The sequence below is a fragment of the Physeter macrocephalus genome, chromosome 11 (assembly GCF_002837175.3).
Source record: "Physeter macrocephalus isolate SW-GA chromosome 11, ASM283717v5, whole genome shotgun sequence".
NCBI classification, from domain to species: Eukaryota; Metazoa; Chordata; class Mammalia; order Artiodactyla; family Physeteridae; genus Physeter; species Physeter macrocephalus.
This window is the reverse complement of record NC_041224.1, coordinates 182,090,551-182,115,451: the sequence shown is the minus strand read 5'-3', so window position 1 is coordinate 182,115,451 and position 24,901 is coordinate 182,090,551. Positions and strand designations below refer to the sequence as shown.

The window sequence follows — 24,901 nt, the reverse complement described above, 5'->3', positions numbered from 1 at the left end:
TGCGGAGCACAGGCTCCGGACGCGCAGGCTCAGCGGCCATGGCTCACGGGCCCAGCCGCTTCGCGGCATGTGGGATCCTCCCAGACAGGGGCTCGAACCCAGTTCCCCTGCATCGGCAGGCGGACGCGCAACCACTGCGCCACCAGGGAAGCCCAATTTTTTTTCTTAAGATGGAGGTTTTTAACCTTTTTTTTAATGTTTCATTTGGCTTTAGAAGTAATATTTCCATTTCCCCTTTTTTAGCCCTCTTTGCAACACTCACATAATCATTTTTTAATTAGCTTTTTTGAAGTATAGTTATTTACAATATCATGTTAGTTGCAGGTGTACAGCACCGCGATTCAATTATATATAGATACATATATGTGTGTATATGTACATATATATGTACTTTTTCAGATACTTTTTCCTTATAGGCTATTATAAGATATTGAGTATAGTTCCCTGTGCTTTACAGTAGCTCCTTACTGGTTATCTATCTTATACACAACGGTGTATATGTGTTAATCCCCACCTCCTAATTTATCCATCCCCCACGCCTTCCCCTTTGGTAACCATAAGTTTTCTATGGCTGTGAGTCTCTTTCTGTTTTGTAAATAAGTTGGTTTGTATCTCTTTTTTTTTTTAATATTCCACATATAAGCAATATCACATGGTATTTGTCTTTCTCTGGTTTACTTCACTTAGTATGATAATCTCTACGTCCATCCACGTTGCTGCAAGTGGCATTATTTCCTTGTTTTTAAAAAAATTTTTGGCTGCGTTGGGTCTTCATTGCTTCACGCAGGCTCTCTAGCTGCGGGAGTAGGGGCTTCTCATTGTGGTGGCTTCTCGTTGCGGAGCACGGGCTCTAGGCGCATGGGCTTCAGTAGTTGCATCACGTGGGCTCAGTAGTTGTGGCTCGCGGGCTCTAGAGCGCAGGCTCAGTAGTTGTGGCGCACGGGCTTAGTTGCTCCGTGGCATGTGGGATCTTCCCGGACCAGAGATCGAACCCATGTCCCCTGCATTGGCAGGTGGATTCTTAACCACTGTGCCACCAGGGAAGTCCCTCCTTCTTTTTTATGGCTGAGTGATATTCCGTGGTATATGTGTACCACATCTTCATCCACTTTCTCAATGGACATCTTGGCTACTGTGAATAGTGCTGCTGTGAACGTCAAGGTGCATGTATCTTTTCCTGATATATGCACAGGATTGTGATTGTTGGGTCATATGGTAACTCTATTTTTAGTTTTTTAAGGACCCTCCATACTGTTCTCCATAGTGGCTGTACCAATTTACATTCCCACCAACAGGGTAGGAGGGCTCCCTTTTCTCTACACCCTCTCCAGCATTTATTATTTGTAAATTTTTTTTTGTTGATGGCCATTCTGACTGTTATGAGGTGGTACCTCGTTGGAGTTTTGATTTCCATTTCTGTAATAATTAGTGATGTTGAGCAGTTTCTCATGTGCCGGTAGGCCATCTGTATGTCGTCTTTGGAGAAATGTCTATTTAAGTCTTCTTGTTTGCCTGTTTTAAATACTTCACTTTGTTAGTTTTTTATTTAACTACTTAGTTCATTATTTTGTCCTTACCTAAGCACTTAAGTCTATTAAGTTACCTAGAAAATTGTTCTTTCATTTCCTAATAGTTTGTCTGGAGGTGAGAGGGCTGTGTAGTGTACCCTTGTCTTGCTGATTTTTAGTTTTCTTGCCCTTGAGGTCAAAGGGCACGTCCTGTGATATTTCTGTTCTCTGGGATGTAGGGAGGGTTTCTTTGTTCTTTAATACACGGTCAATTTTCATAACTGTTCAACAGACTTTGGAAAAGAATGATTACTTTTTTGTAAGGTACTGACTTTAAAACATATTTGTTAAATTGAGCCTATGGTGATGTCATCCAGTTCCCCATTTGGTCTTTTCTTCCCCCAAGCCAGTCTGTCAAATTTGAGGGAATTGTGTTAAAAATCTCATATCAAGTGTGGAAATCTCTGTTTCCAACACTTTTTGCTTTATTTAACGCTTTCTCTTTCCCCGTGTGTCTACAGATTTGTGAGTGTCCTGTCTTCTTGAAGATTATCTTGTCCTCCTTCCGTCATCAGAAACTTTCGTCTGTGTCCCCTCGGTGCCCCTGCCCTGAGTCCCGTTGCTGCCCCCCCACAGCTGCCCTTTTCCTCCTGGTGACCTGCTTCATGGGTCCCAGCATAGCCTTTTGATCTTCACCTTTTTGCATTATTTTTAAGTGTCTCTTGTAAACACCATATCCTGGTTTTAGCGCTTTTGTGCAAGCTGATTAGGGAATTTAACGTACATTGTGTGATCTATACTTGTGGTTTGTTATTTTCTCCTAGTTTTTTTTTTTTTCTTCTCCCTACTTTAAATGCCCCAGTCCATTCCACATCTATCCCAGACTGCTGGCATGTTTGCCTTGAAATTTTTACCAGTACTACAGTTTTCTATTTCAAGAACTAATCAGCGTCAAAGTTCAGCCAAATCAGGATGAGATCTTTTAATGTGCTTTTAATTTAATCCCCAGTTCTGATGGGTTTCGTTTTATTGTAAATAATTAGAAACCTTAGCAATTATATTTTTAAAATGTTTTCTCCCAATAATATCTTTTTAAGCAACCAAATAACCCCCCAAAACCCCAAACCAACCCAAAACAAAACACCCACAGTGGAAGTAGGTGTAGCTCCAGACTGCCTAGGCTCAACTGACTTCTGCCCCATCATGGCCACCTTGTCGTCTCTGAAAGGGGGTTAAGTGGTAGTAGCTGCCTGTTGTTAACCTAAAACAGCCAGTTACGTTACCAGCAACATGAATTTACTCGGTTTCGGGACCCGCAAGCTACTGCAAACCACAGGCAAGTCCTGCAACAATGGAGAGGAGCCTTCCTTTATTGGGGGGGGGGGGCGGGGGGCGGGGAGGAAGTTGGGCGGGGCTGCTTTGAAGGTTTTCCAGTCTCCATTTGGGGAGGCTGCTTTGAAGGTTTTCCAGTCTCCATTGGAGGAAAGTGAGAGTTGAGGGTGTGGCGGTTTCTCATTGGCTGGGCTGTTGCTGGGCCGGGAGAAAATCTTCCTTCCTCTTCCCGGGGCAGCGCACCAGCTTCTTCCTGCCCAGAAGCGCAAAGCAAGCTGGGAAGGAGGGCCTGGTGTGGGAGCGCCCCCTTCAGGGCTTCCCGCCTCCGTTTTACGCGAGGTTGCCCTTACTAATTTCCACACTGTGTTGGCTGGGCTGAGCTGGGTGGCTGTTAGGGTCCGGCTGGCATAAGGCAACCAAGAGGCACTGCTCCCTACACCACCACAGCTTCCTCCATCAGTGCAGGGGAGTATCCGCCTGAATCCATGCAGTCCCGGGTGACCCAGGCTGCTTCAGGGGCGGCTGCCAGTCTCTGTGGCCTCAGAAACCTTCCCTTGGTCCTTTATGTGAGCCAAGGCTGGCAGGGGTGGAAGAGGTGCTCGTAGGATCTGTGGGGCTTCCAGGGACCAGAGCTCAGTCATGAATGCCTTATAGATGTACGGAGGCCAGGAGAAGTGGGCAGGCTGGGGCCCAGAAGGTCGGTGCTGGGTGTTGGCAAACAGCTGGGGTCTCTGACCCACCTGCTTGCGCTGCTGTTGGGGGTGTCAGAGATGAGCTGACCAGTTCCCTTCCCTCCTGTGCCTCCCAGGGTCTTCCCGATCTGCCCTTCGTCCTCCTCCGTCTGCCTGTACACACCTGCTTCCGGGCCAGCCCGTCCCCTCCTGGAACCCCCTCCTCGGGCCTCCGCCACGGCCCCCTGAGCACAGCCTTCCTGGATGATCTTGTCCAAGGGAGGTCTCGCCCTGCTATTCTCTGTCATAGAGCTCTGTAGAGTTCCTTCAGTTGCCTATGGCGATCCAGACGCTTAGCTGAATTGAGTACATTACTTGGTGGTTTTTGCTCGCTCTGTGAAGCTTCTAGCCCAAAGCTGCGTGAGGGAGTGCTGGTAAGGAGGGAGAGGGTGTGTGTGCAGGCGGCTCCGGTCCCTCCTGAGCCGGGCTGACGCTCCCTTAGTGAGAGAGGTGTTCATCTGAAGAGGTGCACATGCCCGTAGACAGGAGGGCAGACGATGTAAGTTGGCACTACACAAGCGTAAGTGCAGAAAATAAGTACGTAAAAAATTGGCTGATTCACAGCGGTCCACGAAATGCCAGATGAAGCAGCGGGGTTTTGTGTATGCGTCTGCAGGAGCGTGTGCGATGTGTACGCAGGCTTGGGGCCCCCGTGTCACGTGGCAGGGCACGCACGTCCTGCCCACCGGCTCCACTCTGGGTGCAGCAACCGCCCGGCCGCAGAGTCTCCAGCTGCTCCAGGAGGCTGCGTGTCCAGGAGGGGGGCTCGTGTCGGAGGAAAGGGGCCCTGGGGAGCCTGTGCGGTGGAAGGACTGATGAGGGTGGCCCGGGGGGGCGGGGCGGGGAGCACGTGTCGCCCCAGGTGGGCGTCCGTGTGCGCCAGATGTGGAGCGCGCGCACCGCGGGGCCTCCCGGCGCCGCGCACCCCTGCTCCAGGGCGCGTACGGCCGGCTGAGGTGCGTGTCTCCCGCAGACCCCTGCCTGTACATCCCGCGCTTCGCCCACCTGCTGGAGTTTGGTGACAAGAACCACGAGGTGTCCATGACGGCCCTGAGGCTCCTGCAGAGGATGAAGAGGGACTGGATGCACACGGGCCGGCGCCCTTCGGGCCTCTGTGGGGCAGGTAAGGCGGCCTCGGAGTCACGCTGGCTGGGCCCCGCTGCCGGCGTGCGGATGCTTTCTGTCCCGGCCCTTCGGCAGGACGGGCCGGTAGGTAGTGGGTTGTCTCCAGAGCTGCCTGCTCGCCTCCCTTGCCCAGTCCTAACCCAGCCCTCAAGGACTTCCACCTGCTCCCTGTTGGCCTCCCCTCCGTCTTGGGGAACAGGCAGGACCCTCAGAGGCCAAGGGGACTGCCAAGCTTCCTGGCCTTGACCCCAGGCTTGAATGTTGAGGTGCAGCCGTGCTGAGTCATTGCTGCAGAGGGCACCCCGGGCTTTCGGGCTAGCTCCCCGTTCCCCAAAGGACAGTTGTCTCGTCTCCGCTCCAGGTGGCAGCAGCCCACAGGCGGCCCTCCTGCTGTTCCTGACACTCCCTGGACCTGGAGCCCCTCCCCAGGAGGGCCGTTACCCCTCCTCTTAGCCTCTTACCTTGCCCCACAAGGTCGAGTCCACTCCTTTCCAGAGCGCTCAGCAACCAGCAGGATCAGTGCTTCCTGAGATGCATTTTCCACCTCCAAGCCTGACTCCCGAGTTTGCAGTCCAGAATCTGGGCCTCTCCTAGGGTCCAGCCAGTTGTGGTCACCAGCACAGCACTCCTGGGCCCACTCCCTCTCTCGCCGATTCCTGGCTTGTCCATCACCAGCCAGCATTTCCCATACAGGTCACCTCACAGTTCACTCGTTTGCTTTGAGAGGTTACACAAAGTTCTCAAAAAGTGTATTTTAATTTTTCTTGCATTTAAAAAAGGAATGCGTGAAGCAGTACTTCTTGCGTTTTTAAAATTTATTGTATAATTGCCCGCAAAGCGGTTGGTGGATCTCAGGTGTTCTGACAGTCGTGCAGACCGTGCAGCGCTGCCCACAGTAAGGTGAGGAGGACGGTGTCGCCCCAGGGGCTCCCAGAGCACCCTCTGGCGCTGTCTTTCCATCGGGTCGCACTATGGGGTCATCAGCCCTCTGCGCACAGGATCGGTCCTGTTTTTGGCGGGAGCATCCTGTTTCTGAATTCCCCATTGTATTTCTTTCCAGCACTTCTAGTTGCAGCCAGGATGCACGATTTCCGGAGAACCGTCAAAGAGGTCATCAGCGTGGTCAAGGTGTGCGAATCCACGCTGCGCAAGAGGTGGGTCGCTCCTATCGCAGCCAGGGGCTTGGCCAGGCTTCCCTGCACGGCGTCTCAGTCCGTCCAAGTGGTGGCCCCTTTCTTCCACCCTGTGTTGAGGTGGACAGTGGTTTGTAAAGTCACCCTGACTCACAGGTCAGGAAACAGGTACTGAGAGTGGCCTCGCCTGTGTCCTGGCTGGTGCAGCCTGAGTGACCGGTCTCCCTGGGGGAAGCCAGGCTCAAGCAGAGGGCCACTGTGTCCCTGTAACGGGGCGGTCGGGCGATTCCCTGCTTTGGGTTCCGCGTTCGCAGGGTCGTTACGGCAGCTCCAGCGGGAGCTCCACGTAGACTGTGGCGAGAGAGTCGCCAGCTGAGAGCCGCTGGCACAGCCGTCAGCGCAGGGTACTTACCCTGAGTCTGGAGCTCTTGATGGCTGTCTTTCGGCTGAGGTCATATCCTATGGCAGTTTTCAAAGGCAGAGGGAATTTATTTTGCTTATTTGAACTCTGGTTCTCTTTAAAAACTTTTCTGTTGAACGTTTTGAAGATTATGTAAAATGTAGGAAATGGGCAAGAATTAATTTTGGCCGGGCACGCCGCGGTGCAGGAACCTTTCCTGCCTGGGACTGGTGGCTCGGCCTCCTTCCTTCTGGGGCCTTCTTGAGTCTACCTGTGGGAGCAATGAGGGTGCCGTGCCTTTTTCTCCCAGGGGCCCAAGCTATCGGCAGGATAGAGTAGGGGCTGAGAGGCTGCCGGACAGCCCCCAGGCCTGTGCTCACAGCTGTGTGTGGCAAGGTGCTGGGCCTGGGAACCAGCACCCCTGAGGGAGTGTTTTGTAAACGGGGTGCTGGTGTTTTTAAATTTGTTTTATTTATTTTCTGGCCGCGTTGGATCTTTGCTGCACGTGGGCTTTCCCTAGTTGCTGCAGACGGGGGCTGCTCTTCGTTGCGGCGCGCGGGCTTCTCATCGCGGTGGCTTCTCTTGTTGCGGAGCGCGGGCTCTAGGCGTGTGGGCTTCAGTAGTTGTGCCACGCAGGCTCACTAGTTGTGGCTCGCGGGCTTAGTGGCTCTGCGGTGTGTGGGATCTTTCCAGACCAGGGCTCGAACCTGTGTCCCCTGCATCGGCAGGTGGATTCCCAACCCCTTTGCCAGCAGGGAAGCCCTGGGTGCTGGTTTGAGCGCTGTTCTCGGGCACCAGCTTCCCTTTCAAGCGTCTGTTTCAGGCTCACGGAGTTTGAAGATACCCCCACCAGTCAGCTGACCGTGGACGAGTTCATGAAGGTCGACCTGGAGGAGGAGTGCGACCCCCCGTCCTACACAGCTGGGCAGAGGAAGCTGCGGATGAAGCAGGTGGGCCCCCGCACGCCGGGCCTGGCTGCCCCACCCGTTTCCTGCTCTCCCTTCACAACAGTGGCTTGGCTACGAAGACTGAAGGCGGGGCGGGGCGCTGAGCCCGGCTGGGGGCCAGGGTGCGCCACGCTGAGCGCAGTCCCTCCTGGGCCCCGAGCCATCTCATCTGCTGCTGGGGTCTCCCCCGACCCTGCTCAGTGCATCCATCCCATACAGTTTCTGGGGCAAGCCGCCTCCCTGAGGGCCCTGGTGCTCATGTCTCTGGGGGCCTGAAGCCCGAGTCCCTCTCGCCAGGCTGGGGACCTGCGTTGGGGTCGAGAGGCCTCCGGGTACTGGCAGGCACCACTCTCGCTGCTTTCACTAAATGCATTCGTCCTTTTCCTTTTCAGCTGGAACAAGTCCTGTCAAAACAGCTGGAGGAAGTGGAAGGTAACCAGCCCATCTTAATGTATGGGTGCTTCAGGTCCTTACAGGAACGGATTGTGTGCTTGCTTTTTTATTTTAGAACATTTTTAAAATGTATTTATTTATTTGTTTGGTTGGTTCTGCTGGGTCTTCGTTGTGGTAGACAGGTTCCTTAGTTGCGGCTCACGGGCTCCTTAGTTGCGGCTCACGGGCTCCTTAGTTGCGGCTCACGGGCTTCTTAGTTGTGGCATGTGAACTCTTAGTTGCGGCACGCATGTGGGATCTAGTTCCCTGACCAGGGATCGAACCGGGCCCCCTGCACTGGGAGTGCAGAGTCTTAGCCACTGGACCACCAGGGAAGTCCCCTGTGCTTACTTTTGGGCTCCTTAGTTGCGGCTCACGGGCTCCTTAGTTGCGGCTCACGGGCTCCTTAGTTGCGGCTCACGGGCTCCTTAGTTGCGGCTCACGGGCTCCTTAGTTGCGGCTCACGGGCTCCTTAGTTGCGGCTCACGGGCTCCTTAGTTGCGGCTCACGGGCTCCTTAGTTGCGGCTCACGGGCTCCTTAGTTGCGGCTCACGGGCTCCTTAGTTGCGGCTCACGGGCTCCTTAGTTGCGGCTCACGGGCTTCTTAGTTGTGGCATGTGAACTCTTAGTTGCGGCACGCATGTGGGATCTAGTTCCCTGACCAGGGATCGAACCGGGCCCCCTGCACTGGGAGTGCAGAGTCTTAGCCACTGGACCACCAGGGAAGTCCCCTGTGCTTACTTTTTGCTGTTAATTTATTGCTTCAGGTGAAATATCCAGCTACCAGGACGCAATTGAGATTGAACTAGAAAACAGCCGGCCAAAGGCAAAGGGGGCCCTTGCCAGCCTGACGAAAGATGGTGAGTCCAGCCCGTCTCCTCACCCGCTGGCTCAGTTCACCCGTGTCCGGCACCTGCCCCGCCGCCGAGCTTCGCTGCCCCTCCTGCCGCCACCACCGTGACCGTGCGTCCTGTCTCTTGGCTCCACCCGCGCCCCAGGCCTCCACGCGCCGAGCGGGGCGTCAGCTGCTCCCAGGACACCCCGAGCCGCCCTGTCCCCAGCAGCTCCGGGGCGGCCGAGTCTTCCAGACCAGTCTCCTGTCCCCGTTGCCCTGAGGGTACTCACTCATTGGCAGACGCTGCCTGTGGGAAAGAGCTCGCCCTGCGCCCGTGGCCGCGGCCCACACAGCCCTGCCCGCTGCCGCCTCTCCCCGCGCCCATCGCAGCTCTTGCACACCCCCGTTTCTGGTTTGGGGCCTCGCGAAGCTGCCGTGAGCCCCCTCGGACAGATCTCTTTGTGCATGTGTGGTTTTCATTTCTCCCACGTTGCCTCCCTTGCCGTGCTCCGGGGACACCCCGGCTGGTTCGGGGCGCCCCCTCCGCTCACGCTGTGCGGGTCCGCGGCCGGCGCCCTCCCACCCCGCTCTGGCTTACTGGACAGGGACGGGTGCTGAGGAAGCATTGCTTCCATCCGTCATCCAGTCTGGAAGGCGAGCACCTGCTCACCACCTCTTCCCTGGGCTTTTGCAGCTGCTCTGGTTCACCTTCTCGTCTCATCTTTAGAGTCAGCCTGGCCGCTGCCTGCCCCGGCGCAGCTCTCCACTCTGTCGATCGCCTGGAGCAGGCTGGCGCCATCCTCCCCGAGAGCGAGAGCGGGGTGTCTCCGTCCCGGGGGTTTTCTTCCGAGTCTGAGGCCTTGGGTCCCAGCTGCACTGCCTTCCCTGTTGCTGCCATAGGTGGCGTCCGCAGCTGCTGTGTTTGTGGAAGATGCTGATTTCTCGGTGCTGCTTTTGTGCTCTTGTATGTTAGGGATTCTGTTACTGCTTTTAGTACTTCTCGGTTCATCGTCGGATTACTCAAGTAATTGGTGAGTTAGGCGGGCTGTAAATAGTGGTATTTCACTGCCCTTCACGATGTTTAGGCCTCTGCTTTCTTGCTCTTGCCTGGTCCATTGCTTGACCCGTAACGACCATGCTGAGACTTGCCTGTGACAACGGGCACGTCATCCATGGCTTCCCCGCAAGACCTCCGTGCTGCCCGGGACACACACTACACGCTTTGGGCTGAAATACCACGTTGTCCTGTAAAGGAAACACCCAACTGCCGTTTTCACTGAGCCGTCCTATCTCAGCCGTCGGGGAGTGTTTCTGATGTCTGCAGGGTCTGCGGAGAGGACACAGGGTTTTCTTGGGTCAGTGAAGGTGATCCGTCATTTCCACAGTGTCCCGTGGTTCTGGGAAGGCCTTTCCCGGCCAGACGGTGAACCTCTCTGTTCTCAGGCTGCCACGGCGTCCCATCCAGGCAGAGATTTGAACAAACTTGTATCTTACGATACTTTGACTTTATTGTTTCTGTGGTGGTTTTCATTTTTATCCTTTCTTATTCTGCATAGTTTGTTTCTGTTTATTCTGTTTTTTTCTGTTTTTTTTTTTTTTAACCGAGCTAGGTTGTTGATTTCCCATTCAACCAGCTCTTGCACTGATTTATGACCCCTGCCGCTTCCTGTACACTGTCGGTGATTTCCACTTCCCTCTGCTCTGTCCTCCTCACAGCTTCTCTCCTTGTTCTAAACTGAGGCCCCTGCCTGGCCGGTTTCCTGTGGCACACGCGTGCGGGGCAGGGCCCGGGCGTTGTCTGCGCCGCAATCCGCTGTCCTGGCGTCAGACGCTTCGCACCGCTTGCAGTCGCAGAGTATATTTGTCTTTGGTGCTAAGAGTCAAGTGAGGGAGTTAAGAGTTGGGGCGGGGGCTTTTGTTTTCTGATTTTGTTGTTAACTTCCACATTTACTGCGTTGTGACCGGGTGTGCTGCTGGCGCTGTCCCTCCCTTGTGCCATCAACTCTTGTGGCCCCAGGTCCGCTGGTTGGAGACGCCAGTGGTGCTTGAGAGGAGGCCCCCTCTGCTCCCGTCCAGCTGGGCTGGGCTCTGTGTCTGTCGGGGCGTCTCACTGGTCACATCGTCAGTTTTGAGGTCCTCTTGCAGACAGAGGTGGCCGCTGTGTTCTAGCTGAGGCTGGCTTGTTTTTGGTGCCTGGCACCCTCCGCAGCCTGGGGGCACGCCTGGTGGTCTCTGCTCTGCCTGCCCCACCTGTTCGTCCGTGTCCTCCTCTTCTAGACAGCAGAGAATTGGGCTCTGCTTTCTGATCCAGCCTGAGAGCTTTTTCTCTTTCAACAGTGGAAGCGAGCTCTCTTATGTCTGCTTATGTGCCTTTTTGCTTGGTGTTCTCTGGACCTTGGGAAGGTCTGGGTTTTGTCCCAGTGGTTTCCTTCACGTGGTTTCTTCAGCCCTCTGTTTCTCGGGCAGCACCTGTTTGCACCTGCCCAGCCGTGGCGAGGACGCGGGCTCGCTCTCCCACCCGCGCCCGGCTGCCAGTGGCTGCCGTCGTACTTACCGGGCACTGTGGAGGGGCCGCTCGCCTCCTGCTCCAGTTCCAGCTTTACACACGCCTCCCTTCTGGGGAGACCGTCGGGGACGTGTCCTCCTCCACACCCCTGCCCGTTGGGTATCTGGACCATTTCCACGTTTCATCCGTTGTCTCAAGAAGGAAGGGCCGGGTCCGGCCCGCCTTGGCCGTGGTTCGCTCCTTGGATCCACTGCCTCCTCCTGAACAGCCCCTGAGCCTCCAGCCCCGGCGAGGAAGCCACAGCTCCTGCGTCCCCTCCTCTGCAGCGAGGACGGAGGCTGGGCTGGAGGAGGGCCGGAGGAGGCCGTGGGCCGCGGACGCAGTATGAGTCCCTGCCCCCGGAGGACGTGTTGCATGCGTACAGGGCGCTGGGCCCTGGGACCCCACGGCGGACAGAGCGGACCGGCCGATGTCCTCCTCTTGCTGTGGCCCTCCTGTGGGATGTCTGGTGACACACACGGTAATGGCGTGGGCTCCAGGCAGGGGCCATGCGTGTGGTCGGGGGTTTGTGTTCCAGGCCCAGGGCCCGGTGAGTGCCCACCCCGGTGTGCAGCTGCCTCCTGTCGCTGGTAAGCAGTCGTGTTGTGTACATATGTGGGATCGTGTAGTGTGTACCCTGTTTCTCCTCTGGCTTTTTCACTCGGTGTAGTTGTTCTGAACCGTCCGTCGCTAGATCAGCCCTCTTTGCGGAGTAGTGGTCCCCGAGTGCACCCAGTCCTGGGTGGAAGGACCCTGGGATTATTTCCGGTCTTGGACTGTTGCACGTAACCGGCTGTGAACATTCGTGTAACTGTCTTTGTTTTTTGTTTTTTTAAAAATTTATTTATTTATTTATTTTTGGCTGCGTTGTGTCTTCGTTGCTGCACGCGGGCTTTCTCTCGTTGCAGCGAGTGGGGGCTACTCTTCGTCGTGGTGCGCGGGCTTCTCTTGCTGCGGAGCACGGGCCCCAGGTGCGCGGGCTCGGTAGTTGTGGCTCGCGGGCTCTAGAGCGCAGGCTCAGTGGTTGTGGCGCACGGGCTTCATTGCTCCGCGGCATGTGGGATCTTCCCGGACCAGGGCTCGAACCCGTGTCCCCTGCATTGGCAGGCGGATTCTTAACCACTGCGCCACCGGGGAAGTCCATCGTGTAACGGTCTCTGCTTCCTTTTCCCTTGGGTGAATGCTGAGGAGTGGAATCGCTGGGTCGGGGGAGACGTGTTTAAGTCTTTCAGAAAGCATCTGTTTTCCAACGTGGTGGCACCGGGAGTGTGGCGTCCCTCCCTCCGTGCCCCTCGCACTGGTGTGGCTGTGCGAGGGGGTGGGGCACGCAGGCTTGCAGGCCCGTCGTGACAGCATGACGCGTGCCTGTTTGCCACCCTTGTCGCCATTGCTGGAGTCTCTGGTCAAACCTTTTGCCCATTTTTTATTGGGTTGTGTGTTTTCAGAGTTGTTTACATGTTCTGGAGACAAGTGCTTTGTCAGATGTGTGATTTGCAGGTAAGTCTGCGGCTTGTTTTTTTGTCTTAACGGTGTCTTTCAAAGGCAGAGTTCTCAACTTTGATGAAATCCGACCTATCAGGGCCTCGTTGATTCTGCTTTCAGCGTCGCGCGTAAGAGGTTTTTGTTTAATTCACAGTCACCTGTCTTCCCGCTGTTTCTCTGGAACGTGTATAGTCTTAGCTGTTAGGTTCACATCTGATCCGTTTTGAGTTAATCTTTGCGTCACGTGTGAGGTGTGGGCTGAGGCCCGTTCATGGGCGGGTGGGTGTTGGGCGCCCTTGGGACAAGGCATATCTTTTGGAATAGGTGCCTTTTGCAGCTGGGCGGAAGTGCTCCTCTTCACCACGCGGGCTCTCTGGCTTCCTGCCTGGTTAACAGGTGGTGTGTGAAATTGTGTCCCTAGGCTCTGTTGAGGACACCACATCCAGCTTATTTGGTGAGGAGGACGCCGAGGATGAAGAGCTGGAGGCCGCCGCCAGCCACCTGAACAAGGACTTTTACCAGGAGCTCCTTGGTGGGGGCCTCCCCGGCAGCGCGGAGGCGGCAGGAGGCCCTGAGGGAGGCGGTGGGCCCCCCGCCCTGGAGTCCCTGCTCGGCCCTCTGCCCACTGCGGCCAGTCTGGGCATCTCGGACTCCATCCGAGAGTGCATCTCCTCCCAGAGCCGGGACCCCAGTGAGTGCACAGGGACTGGGGGAGCAGGGGTGATGGAGAGACGGTGGGGGGCTCCTCTGGGCGGGGGGGGGGGGGTTTCCAGGCCTGGGTCGTCCCCCACTGCCTGTGGGAGTTGGAGGTGCTGCTTCTGAGGGGCCTCCTAGAAGGGTGGGCTTGGGAGGGGTGCTGCCAGCTCCGCCGCAGGCTGCGTGAGCAATCAGTGACCCCAACTGTGCTGACGCCCGAATGCCGCAGGGCTTGTCAGCATCTCCGGGACCCTCCTCCGCTGACCAGAGCCCTCGGTTTGGTCGGGCTGTGGCTGGAGGCTCCTTCCTGCCCCTGTGCAGCTCGGGAGGCCTCAGTGCAGAGGTCATATGCTACAGAGGGGCCACGGGGACAGACTGGCATCCCCTGCCCGCGCCTCTGCATCTCACCTGGTGGGAAAGTGTCGGCCAAAGGCGGCATCTCCACCGGTCGGACGGATGTCACTTGCTGGGCTCCAGTGCCTGCAGTGCCGGGGTGCCTGCGCAGGGGCCCAGCTGTTCCTCCCCCGGGGGGGCCTGGCACGCAGGCAGCTCCAGGAGGGTGGTGGGTTTGGTCTTGTCGCAGTTTCACCGTAAGGTGGGCCCTGCCTCCTCTCCTCTGGGCACCAAGGGCTTGGCCTCTGTGTGCAAGGAGCCTCTGTGAGAGGGACGCTGCTCAGATGTTCCTCCCGGGCCCTGCGGCTGGGCGTGGCGATGGGTGGTCATGCGCCTCCCCTGGTGGCAGTGGTGGTCTAGAGGGGAGAGGGATGTGACACAGACCCAGCCCCTCAGTTAGGTACATGTGGGTTGTACCCCAAAGGGGCTGCCACATGAGTGGAACCCGGGGCAGGTCCCACAGCACAGAGCAGAGGGCATGTGCAAAGGCCCTGAGGCAGCTGGGGGGCACTGCGACCTGGACAGAAAGAGGCCAAGCTGGCTGGAGCTGAGAGAGCACGGGGAGCGAGGCTGACCGCAGAGGGGCGCGGGGGTGTGTCCGAGCACCCAGCCTCAGCCGCGGAGCGGCAACGTGGCAGGAGAGCATCCCCGGTTCCCGTCGGGCTGGAACCAGCAGGACGGGGCAGAGAACCGTCGGGTGACGAGGGGCAGCCCACGGGAGGGGCAGCCCTGGTTGCTGGGCCACGCAGGTTGTGCTGTTGACCAGCTGGGGCCGGAGGGTGGCGGCCAACAGGTTTTGGGGGTGTCCCGAGCATGGTCACAGAAGGCTCCCCGAGGCCCCCTCTCCTGGGCTTGTTGATCTGAAGAGCTTTCTGTACAGGAGAGCGTGAGGACCGGGAGGTCTTCCACGTTAGCATCGTGCTTCTTCCATGAGGCACCGGGAGGTAAGCCTCGCCCCCCGTGCCCTGCACTCGCAGGGATGGGGCTGGGACCGGCTGGCGGCCGGGAGGAAGCCGGTGCTAGAAGCCCTTGGCCGCACCCCTGAGTCCTGAGATGGCCCAGGTGATGTATGTGCTCGTTTAACTGGGCGTTGACCCTAAATGCCAGGCTGTGCTTCCCTCTAGAAGATGCTTCCGGGGACGGTGAGCTAGACCTCAGCGGCATTGATGACCTCGAGATAGACAGAGTAAGCGCCGTGAGCTCTCAGTGGCCTTCCCGGGGGGTGCTGGTTGGGGTCCTTGGGGTGCCAGGCTGCGCCCCATTGGGAAGCTCCTGTGGGCTGGGGGCACAGCTCCGTATCCCCCTGGGCCTGCCGTCGTTCGGACAGGCTCCTAGCAGTTTGTCCAGCAATGCTTGTTCTCTGGCAGGCGGGAAGCCTTTCCATTATTTGTCACCAGTCACCTTGTGGCCGAGGCCACCTGCGTGTTCCTAAGTTGGCGTCCTGAGCCCTCACCTCCGTTCCTTCGCCGGGACCCATGTCCCTGCGCTCTGGCTGGCCTGGCTCCCGTGCCCCGGGGGACCGCAAACTGCCAAGAGCCGGGGGGCGTTTGCTGCGGGGTTGGTTCATGGATGCGGCCCTCAGGCCGGCCTGGGAAGGGTGGAGGACGCCGAGGTGTTAGCCGGGTCTCCGCACACGTTCCCTCTTGGGTTGGAGGCCTGCTTCCTGACCAGTGTGTATGAAGGGGAGCACGTTGGCAGAGCTGAGCTCTGGGCGTGCCCTCTGATTGCGACGCCGCGCTCTGCCCCAGTACATCCTGAACGAGGCCGAAGCCCGCGTGAAGGCCGAGCTGTGGATGCGGGAGAATGCCGAGTACCTGCGGGAGCAGAGGGGTGAGTGCCCGCCCAGGCGCCCTGGGACGCGCGCCTCGCGGACCCCCACCCGCCCAGGCGCCAGCCTTGCTGACCCCGCTCCTTGACCTTTCAGAGAAAGAAGCGAGAATCGCGAAGGAGAGGGAGCTCGGCATCTACAAGGAGCACAAGGTAGGGCGCGGCCTCTTCCTCAGGGACCTGAGAGCTCCCGGCCGCCCACCCTGCGCCGTGCTGGCCTCCCACCGGCCGACGCCCGGCCAGCCCCGCCCCCGCCCTGTGACCTGGGAAAGCCCGCCCGGGGCCCAGCCCGGCCGGGGCTCTGCACGGTGGGCTGTGGGCAGACTGCAGCCGCCCAGCGGCCCCTCCAGCGCTGGACTGCCCGGGTGCCCCACTGTCCAGGGAGAGTAAGACTCCCCAGCCGACCCTGATGGCTTGAGCCCCGCTCCCACGTCCTGAGTGGCACCTGGCAGGTTCATAGGACCGAGACCTACAGGAAGCGTAATGTGTTTCCATTGAGCCTAAGAAGTCCTGCAAGCGGCGGGAGCCGATTCAGGCGAGCACGGCCGGGGAGGCCATCGAGAAGATGCTGGAACAGAAGAAGATCTCCAGCAAGATCAACTACAGCGTGCTCCGGGGCCTCGACAGCAAGGGCGGGGCCGGCCCGCGCCGGGAGCACGCCCGGCCCCAGGAGACGGCTGGCGCCAGGAGGCTGTCTCGGCGGAAAGCGCCCGCCAGCACGAGCGGGGCTGATCCCGTGGCCGGCGTGCGGAAAAGGTACCGTGCCAGGCGGGCTGGGTTCCCCGCGTGTGTGCTGGGAACCAGTGTCGGTGTCCAGCGTGGCCCCCGCTGCCCTGGCCACGAGCTGAGCAGGGCTTCAGCCCTGGAAGGGGTCCTGCCGCATCGGGGTCTGTTCTGTTTGAAGAGACTTGTGGGCCGGGCCCACTCTCCACCCCAGGGGTCTGTTCTCCCGGGAGGGCCCCCCGCCGTGCTCTGCGAACTGCCTGCCCGTCCCCCATCCCCCTGCTCTCTCCGCCGACGGAGAGCAAACCACTGATGGGGCAAGTGGGGTAAGGTGGGGAAGATACGCGCGTGACCACAGGGCCCTCCTGATGGCGGCTGGTGGGGCCACCCACCCCCTTGCGGAGCCAGGTCCAGGCAGCTCTGCGGTGCCCGAGAGCCCCTGCTGCGGCCGAGGCTGGTCGGTGTGCCCGCAGCCTTGGCCCCCGGCTGTGCTCGTGGGGAGCTTCCAGAGGGGAGGGCCCTGTGGGGCTGCACTCCCACCTCTGTCGCTGCCACGGCCGAGGCTGGTCGGTGTGCCCGCAGCCTTGGCCCCCGGCTGTGCTCGTGGGGAGCTTCCAGAGGGGAGGGCCCTGTGGGGCTGCACTCCCACCACCCCACCACCTCTCCTCTGTCGCTGCCATGTTCTAGTCCTGACTCATCTGAGAAGTAAAGATGTTCTGGTTTGCATTTCTGTTCTCTGAAATGGGAGTGAGCATTTTGCGCAGTTTTTGCGACACTTTCTGTAACTTGGTGACCCCGCTCCCTTGTTCCTCGAGTCCCCACGTCCCCAAGTCCCCCAGCGCCCAGTGCAGCCTGTCAGTGTCCGGACAGCTGGTCCTGGTCCTGTTGGGTGGCCCCGTGCTCCCTTCTGATGTCAGGCACAAGCGTGCGCGCTGTGGGAGGCCCGCCCCCCGCTCCCCTGGAGCCTGGGAAGCCCCCCCGCCTGGACACGGTGTGGTCGCTGCATGTGCTCCCGGGTGGGTCGTGGCAGGCGGCCTCGTCCTGTTCAGCCTGCCCTTTGGCGAGGGGGCGCCTCACCCCCGAGCTCCGCATCCCCTGCTCCCATCACCGTGCACGGGGGTGACAGGGCTGCTTTCCCAGAGCTCAGGTTCAGCCTGTGTTTGTCAGTGGAAGGCGCTGTGGCCGAGCCCCGTTGCTCGGTCCGGCTGTTCCCTCGTGGACATGGTGTTCGCCGCCCGGCTGTGAGCATTTTGGCGGCTGGTGCCCACGGTGCATTTGCAAAAGTGGTGGGGCAGCGGCCCTGTGGGGCAGCCACGGGTCCTGCAGGCCACCGGCTAGCTGGGGCCGTGGGCTGAAGGGAGGAGGAGCGTGTCCCCAAGTGCTCGCAGACCCCACCGAGGGGCCCAGCCAGTCACCCGGCTGCCCGCAGGACCGTGCGTGGACAGCTGCCGGGTGCGCTTTGAGAGGAGGGCCCGAGACCAGACCCACGTCCTGCCGGCCCTCACGTCAGGAGCCACTCTCACCCCCTCCGCCGACGGCACGCTCTCCCAGCCGGGCTGGCCCTGGGTCGGTAGGGGGCGTGCCACCAGCTCCCGCCTTCTGGGTTCTGGGGACTCTGGACTTCTCTGCTGGGCCTCGGGTTGTTGCGGCTGTGGCTCCAAGCTCACGTCTCCCCAGGTGACAGGTGGGGACCCGGAGAGCCGTCCGTGTGGGAGGGGCTTCCTCTGAGCTTGGGCACAGCCTTGCGTGAGCCGCCGCCTTGTCCCCTCCAGGCTTCAGCCCCAGACCGTGTAGAGCGAGGGCTTCCTGTGAGGCCCCAGAGCCACTGCTTCTGAGGCCCTCCCGGGGCGGACTGCCCAGACCTGGCCTGACGGGCCGGACGCCCGCCGTCAGGTGTCCGCTGTCGGAGGCTGTTACAGGGTCCGTTCCCCGTGTGCCCAGCGTTCATTGGCACGTCATGGCAGGGCCGGGCCAGGTAGCCAGGAGGGTCCAGGGTAGCGGGCTGTGTGGGGCTGGGGCCGCCGTGGGTGCAGCTCGATCACCTGCGCCCCCTCCCTACCCCCGCACATCTTCCTTCAGGCTGTGCTCTGGAGGGAAGCGGCTGCAGTGTGGGCTCTGCCCCCGCGCTGGCCACCCTGCTCAGGTCTGGTGGGGGCTCCCTGGGTACGGATGGCTCCCGCGGCCAGGGCGGGGAGGAGGACCTGCCTCGTCTCCCGTGGGAGTCCCGCCGCCGCCCTTGGGCATGTCAGCAGCGTCCGGGGAGCCCTGGTGTGCGCCCCCGGCCCCTTGCAGTGGATTTTGTGTAGAAAGCGCCTTGAGTTTTGTGTTTGGAGGGTCCGAGAGAGGAAGAACAAGCCCTTTGGGAGGGGTGCTGTTAGCAGAAGTGGGTGCCCGGTGCTGTGGGCCTGGTGGGGTGGGCGGGGGCCCCCCCAAGGCGCTCAGGCTGGGAGGGGAGGGGAGGGGAGGGGCGGGCTTGGGTCTTAGAACGTGCCTCTCCCCCTCCTCCTCTTCCAGCGACGGGAAACTCAGGATGAACCCGTGGGAGGACCGAACAAGGGTCTCCCACAGCAGCTGCTGCCCGCAGCCTCCACACGTTCTTCTGGAAGTATGGGGGGGTGGGCAGGGAGCAGATGGCCCAGGACCGCTTCCGAAAACAGCTGGCCTGGGGGGCCTGGAGTGCCTGGGTGGCAGGGCAGCGTGATTCTAGTTTTTATCCTTCATCGAGTATTGACGAATACACGGGGGTTCTGTCCAGAGGGACCTTCTGTCGCCCTGCAGAGTGGCTTCAATGAAATTTGAATTTGCTGCCAACATTTAAAAAGAAGCCTTCATACAAAAGTCCAGATTTCCGGCTGCTTCTGGCTCCCCGCGCTCCCATCCCCAGCACCCTGGCCCTGCCCTGCCCTGCCTGTGGGTGCAGTGCTCACCCAGGCCCCAGGGGAAGAATCTTGCGTGCGCCATGTCTGTCGGGTAGACCTGAAGAGACCCAGAGGGCGGCCCCCTCACCCAGCCACCCGCCCAGCCGGTGGGGTCGGGGGAAGGACAATGCAGGGGCTGGGGCGGGGCGGGGCGGGGTGGGCTTCCAGGCCTGGGTGGAGGAGGTGACAGGACAGCGCTCAGGGCCCAGGCGCAGCCACTGGGTGGACAAGGCCCAGTCAGGGTGGTGCCACGGGAGCCTCAGTAGACCGTCATCCTTTACATCTGGCCAGATGCCACCATCAGAGAACGGGCCTTCCGGTGGGGCCCGTGTCCTCGTGGCCGATGGTGCAGCCTGGCCTGAGGCCACAGTGCTGTGCTCTCTTCCAGGTTGAGGCCGATGGTGTCGACGCAGCCAGCTAAGAAGGTGGCCGTGGGAGAGGTGCGTTGTGTGGACATAGCCGGGGGACAGGGATCCCTGGGAAACAGCAGACGCCTGGCGCCGTGTCTGTGAGCAGCGTGTCAGGGAGGGAGCGCCAGCACCGCTGCTCCGGCCGTCGCAGCCCAGCCAGAGGGAGGCCTGAGGCCCAGGGGCGCCCGGGGCCTGAAAGCCTGAGCCCGCCAGTGTGTGCCAGCCCACAGCCATCGCAGTCCTCCGTGTGGGAAGCCAGGCCCAGGCCCCAGGGTCCAGCGCGGTCAGCGGCCATCCCTCTTCCCTTGTCTTGGGGTTCAAGGGTCTTCTTACTGTTGGGGTCCTGGTCTGGCCTAGGAAACGAAAGGGAGAAGCAGGGGGGCAGGGCCCCTGAGGGATCTCAGGGCAGCTGTAGGGGCAGGCTCGGGGGATCGGGTGTCCTCGCTGACCACTCTTGAAGGGTGGGGCGTATCCCCCTGCCCCAGAGAGCACTCGCCTGCGGTGGCCTGGGAGCCATGCTCTGTCCCCAGCTCACCCCCTCGCCAGCAGGCCTTGCTCCCGAGTCCCCCCTCCCTGGAAGCCGAGCCCGTCAGGCCCACGTCAGCGGTCGTGGTGGAGAGTGGGCCTGTGTCGTACCACCCAGAGGAGGACGCGGACGAGGAGGACCCCGATGAGGAGGATGGGGAGCCCTGTGTCAGCGCCCTGCAGATGATGGGCGGCAACGGTGAGGGGCCTCCACAAGCGGGTGGGGCGGGGCGGGGCGGGGGCTTCCGGGGAAAGAGGCACAAACCCCTGGCTGCACCTTGGAAGGGAATTTGAACCGGCGTCTTACGATTGGCCGTATTGGCTTTGAGGCCCGGGCTGCTAGAAGGAGCTGGCCGGGACCTGCTTGCTGTGCAGACTGGGGGCTCTGGGCTGCCCATCCAGCAGGAGGAAGGTCCCCACCTCCCGCACTGCTCACACGGGCGCTTGCCCCCGGGACCTGCAGGGATGAAGGGACCGACGCGGCGGTCCCCGTCCGTGGTGGTGGGGCCCATGCAGCCGTGGCCTGCGGGGCTGGGGCTGGAGCCTCGCGGGGGTGCCCGTGGCCTGGGGTGCCGCTCACGAGGTGGGCGGTGGCGGGTGCAGCGTGCGGCGCCTGGGCTGCTTGACCACGCAGCGCCCCTCAGCGTCCGTGACTCTTTTGTGCTTTGCAGATTACGGCTGTGACGGTGACGATGACGATGGCTACTGAGGCGTGACCTTGCCGCCGGCAGTGTTCTGCTGGTGGACCCCCCGGCATCTCCTGAGGGGTCAGATGGGCCTCTGGGGCCAGCCCACAGGCGTGAGTGCCGAGACTTGGTGACAAGATGGGTGCCGGCCCGCCTGCCCCGCCGCCCTCTTCCACAGCCACACGTGGCCTCTGTGGCACTTGCTGTTTGTTGCGACCATGTTTTGAGCAACGTAAGGAGTGTTTCTGCCCAGCAAGGGGGGCTGGACCAGCTGTCTGTATCTGGTCAGAGGTGGGTCTCACGGCCCAAGAACCCTCACAGGCAGCAATGTCATGTCCCACGGAAGGAAACTAAGGCACAGGGAGCCCCAGCCGCTGGTCCAAGTGCGTGGAGGGCTGGGCGGGCTCCAGGACCCTCCTCTGCCTGTGTGGGGCTGGGTTCCCTGCAGCCCTCAGCTTCTTGCCGTGTCTGAGAAGCACTTTGTGTCCCGCTGGTCCAGAATCGATCGTGTATCTCCAGCCGAAGTCCCCAGCCGGGCCCTCACGCCTCCCTGCCACTGCCTGGGCCCTGGGGACCCACAGATCTGCACCCAAGAGCCCAGAGGCTGCTTGGCCAGCCGGCATCACTCAGCAGATATGTGCACAGCCGCCCCGGCCGGGTAGCCTGCGTGGCCGGCCTGGGTGAGAGAGCTAGAGGTGCTTCCTGTCTGAGCTGCGATCAGGCTCACCGTCCGCGGAGGCATGGCCGGCAGAGGGGCCTCGAGCTTGGCAGCCCTGCTCTGGATGGTTCCTGCCACCCAGAACCTCCCGGGCCAGGCCTCCTCATTGGAAGGCCCAGGGACCACTCTCGGTCTGGGCTTAGGCACCGTTGCCCTGGAGGTGTTCTCGGGGGGAGGGCAGATGCTTCTACCCCACCCGGGCCCAGCCCCCCCGCACCCGGCCCTGGGGTGGGCAGACCCCTCCTAGAGTGCACCCTCCCGGAGTGCACCAGAGTTTGCGGGGGGGGGGGGGGGGGCGGGGAGTTTGTGCCACCCGGGCCCAGCCCCCCCGCACCCGGCCCTGGGGTGGGCAGACCCCTCCTAGAGTGCACCCTCCCGGAGTGCACCAGAGGGGGGGGGGGGGGGGGGGGCGGGGATTTTGAGGCCATTGGCTGTGCCCCTCGGTCTGTACCATGCAGCCAGCCTGGACTCCAGGGCTCCTGGAAGGCTGGAGGTGGAGGGTTGGCTTGGTGAAACAGAAAGTTTGTTCCTTAAGCAGAAACCCACTGAGTCTGTGGTCTACAATTCCCTGTCTGGCTCCCTGGAGAAGTGAGGCTGAGGCAGGGGTACCTGCCCTCCAAGCTCCGTGCTCCTGGCCTTGACTGACGGGGAGCCATCAGTGACATGGCCACCCTTACAGGAAGTCCCCGTGCCATTGTTCCCAGCTGTGGGCCGTCGTGGCCCTGGGCCCCTCTTGGGGCTAGGAGAGCTTGCTTGGCTGCAGGGGATCTTAGAGGAGCCCTCTAAGAGGGCTGGGGGCTCATTGCACTGCGCAGGGAGCAGATGGTGGGCCGGACCAGAGGTGACTGGGGAGGGGGATGCCCAGCGGAGGTGGGCTGGGGGAGGGGGGGGTGGCTTCCCCGGTGCGCGCTGGCTGTGCCTGTGAGGGGCTGGCTCTCGAGACAGAGCTGTGGCTGGATGGTTCCCCTGGGAGGCTGGGCAAGAAGGGGGTCCGGGTGGAGGCATGGGAGCTGGGTGGGAGGGACCGGTGCTGCCCAGCCCCGTAAGGTGAGGCTCAGGTCTGTGAGTGGGTGTTCTGTGCGGAGGAGAGGCTGCTGAGGCCGGGAGCGGAGGGGGCAGGAGGTGGAGGAGGTTGGAGGGGAGCGCCGAGGCCCAGAGGTGAAGTGAGGCTGGGTCCCCAGCTCTGGGGACGAGGCTGGGTCCCCAGCTCTGGGGACGGGGCTGGGAGGCAGGGGGCTGCTGGAAGGGGAGGTCTGGGGGCAGGTGGTGGTGACCGGGGGTGGCGTCTGGTTGGAGGAGTCAAGCCCCAGGGTGGCTGAGGGTGCCTCTGGGCTGCGGCCCACTCTCTGCGGGCAGGCCACCACTGCCAAGTGCTGGCCCAAGGGGGACGTGCTGGCCCGCGTGCACCTCCGTCCCACATCTGCATGCCGTCCTCCCACCCCAAGAACGAACGACCTGTTCGTCTGACTTCGGGATCGGGGGAGGGGAGGCCGGGAGACGGCCCCAGAACTCACACTGCCTGGCATGGCATCTGCCGAAAGCCGGGGCCTTCCAGCCGCTGGCCCAGAGCCCTCTCCCAGGTGCAGGCCTTGGGGAGTGGCCCCCAGCAGGGAGGGGCTCAGGCTTCCGCTCCCTCCCCAGCACCCTGCAAGTCTCGGCCCCTTCCAGGATCGCCAGGGTGTGGAGAGGTCCTGCGGCTACCGGGACAGGACACCGGCCTGACGGCTCTCCCCCCGCGCCCGCATCTGCAGCCCTGCTGGGTGCGTGGTAGCAGTGGGCCCTGCAAGGGCCGCCTGGGGAGGCCTGGGCACCAGGCCAGGAGAGGGCCCTGGCGGCCCCCCATGCTTCTCGGTGAGCAGAGCTGGGCCCTCAGGAGCCTGTGACGTCCGATGGTCAGGGTCACTGAGGCTCTCATTGTGGTGGCGGCCATCAGGCTCCCTCCCCAGCACCCTGCAAGTCTCGGCCCCTTCCAGGATCGCCAGGGTGTGGAGAGGTCCTGCGGCTACCGGGACAGGACACCGGCCTGACGGCTCTCCCCCCGCGCCCGCATCTGCAGCCCTGCTGGGTGCGTGGTAGCAGTGGGCCCTGCAAGGGCCGCCTGGGGAGGCCTGGGCACCAGGCCAGGAGAGGGCCCTGGCGGCCCCCCATGCTTCTCGGTGAGCAGAGCTGGGCCCTCAGGAGCCTGTGACGTCTGATGGTCAGGGTCACTGAGGCTCTCATTGTGGTGGCAGCCATCAGGCCTGGATTGGGGGGGGGGGTCCCATGGGGGTGCATCTGGCAGGGGCCATCTTGAGGCCTCCAGTTTCTCTCCAGGCTCCTCCTTCCCCACCGCTGCCTGAGGCCCCGCTGCGGTTCCATGTGGGAGGGCCTTGCTTCCCCTGGGGCTCGGGGCCTTCCCCTGGTGCTCACCCCTGGACTCCCAGTGGCTCCTGATGGGGGGCCTCAGCCCCAACCCCGTCTCTCAGGTGAGGCCGGAGAGAAGCAGGAGCTTTGACACCACCCACGGTCACCCAGCTGGGAGGTGGCCTCCCTGGGGAAGTGGGCTCAGGGAGCGGGGCCTGGCTGGACCCACTCTTTATTGTTGTTGTTTTTAAGATTTTTTTTTAAATATAAATTTATTTTATTTATTTATTTTTGGCTGCGTTGGGTCTTCGTTGCGGTGAGTGGGCTTCTCATTGCTGTGGCTTCTCTTGTGGAGCACGGGCTCTAGGCACGTGGACTTCAGTAGTTGTGTCATGTGGGCTCAGTAGTTGTGGCTCGCTGGCTCTAGAGCACAGGCTCAGTAATTGTGGCGCACGGGCTTAGTTGCTCCACGGCACATGGGATCTTCCCGGACCAGGGATCGAACCTGTGTCCCCTGCATCGGCAGGCGAATTCTCAACCACTGCACCACCAGGGAAGCCCTTTAAGATTTTATTTTTAAAAATTATTTATTTTGGGCCGCATCGGGACTTAGTTGCAGCACGCGGATCTTTTGTTGAGGCACGTGGGATCTTTCGTTGGCGGTGTGCAGGCTCTTTGTTGCAGTGCTGAGCTTCTCTCTAGTTTTGGCAGCGGGTTTTCTTTCTCTAGTGATGTGCAGGCTCCAGGGCACGTGGGCTCTGTAGTTTGTGGCACGCGGTCTCTCTAGATGAGGTGTGTGAGCTCAGTAGTTGTGGCACGCGGGGTTTGCCGCCCTGTGGCACATGGGGTCTTAGTTCCCTGACCAGGGCTCGTACCCCCGTCCCCTGCATTGGAAGGCGGATTCTTCACCACTGGACCACCGGGGAAGGCCCTGTACCCGCTCTTGACGTCAGCAGGGTCCTCCGTGGGGCCTGGCCGGGGAGCGCAGGCTCGCTCCTGAGGAGGGCACGCGGCTGGCCGCCGGCCTCGCCACGATGCTGGGGAGCAACTGGGAGAAGGCGGCCTGCTCCCTACATCCAGGCCCAGCTGCCTGGGGCCCAGGCCTGCCCATCCCTGCCACGTGCTGGGTGGGGCCACGTACCACGCTGTGGCTGACCCGGGACAGGCGTTTGCACACACACCTGTATGCACC

The 24,901-nt window shown here is 60.9% G+C and overlaps 1 protein-coding gene across 9 annotated transcripts in view; it reads left to right on the top strand.

The window, feature by feature from the left end:
• The window catches only part of BRF1 (BRF1 general transcription factor IIIB subunit), a 79,550-nt gene that overhangs the window by 52,565 nt on the left and 2,084 nt on the right, over positions 1-24,901 (top strand). For 2 of the 9 annotated variants that reach the window (XM_055088768.1, XM_028496464.2), the window contains 13 exons: positions 4,545-4,694; positions 5,757-5,850; positions 7,041-7,179; positions 7,569-7,608; positions 8,376-8,468; positions 12,892-13,161; positions 14,684-14,745; positions 15,308-15,389; positions 15,484-15,539; positions 15,886-16,142; positions 19,416-19,467; positions 19,984-20,161; positions 20,634-21,640. In XM_055088768.1, coding sequence (XP_054944743.1) covers positions 4,545-4,694; positions 5,757-5,850; positions 7,041-7,179; positions 7,569-7,608; positions 8,376-8,468; positions 12,892-13,161; positions 14,684-14,745; positions 15,308-15,389; positions 15,484-15,539; positions 15,886-16,142; positions 19,416-19,467; positions 19,984-20,161; positions 20,634-20,671 — 1,511 coding nt within the window. In that variant the 3' untranslated portion in view covers positions 20,672-21,640. Of the gene's footprint in view, positions 1-4,544; positions 4,695-5,756; positions 5,851-7,040; positions 7,180-7,568; positions 7,609-8,375; positions 8,469-12,891; positions 13,162-14,683; positions 14,746-15,307; positions 15,390-15,483; positions 15,540-15,885; positions 16,143-19,415; positions 19,468-19,983; positions 20,162-20,633; positions 21,641-24,901 lie in introns of those variants that run through there. The other 7 variants (XM_055088771.1, XM_007111957.4, XM_055088772.1 and 4 more) reach the window with 5 other exon arrangements.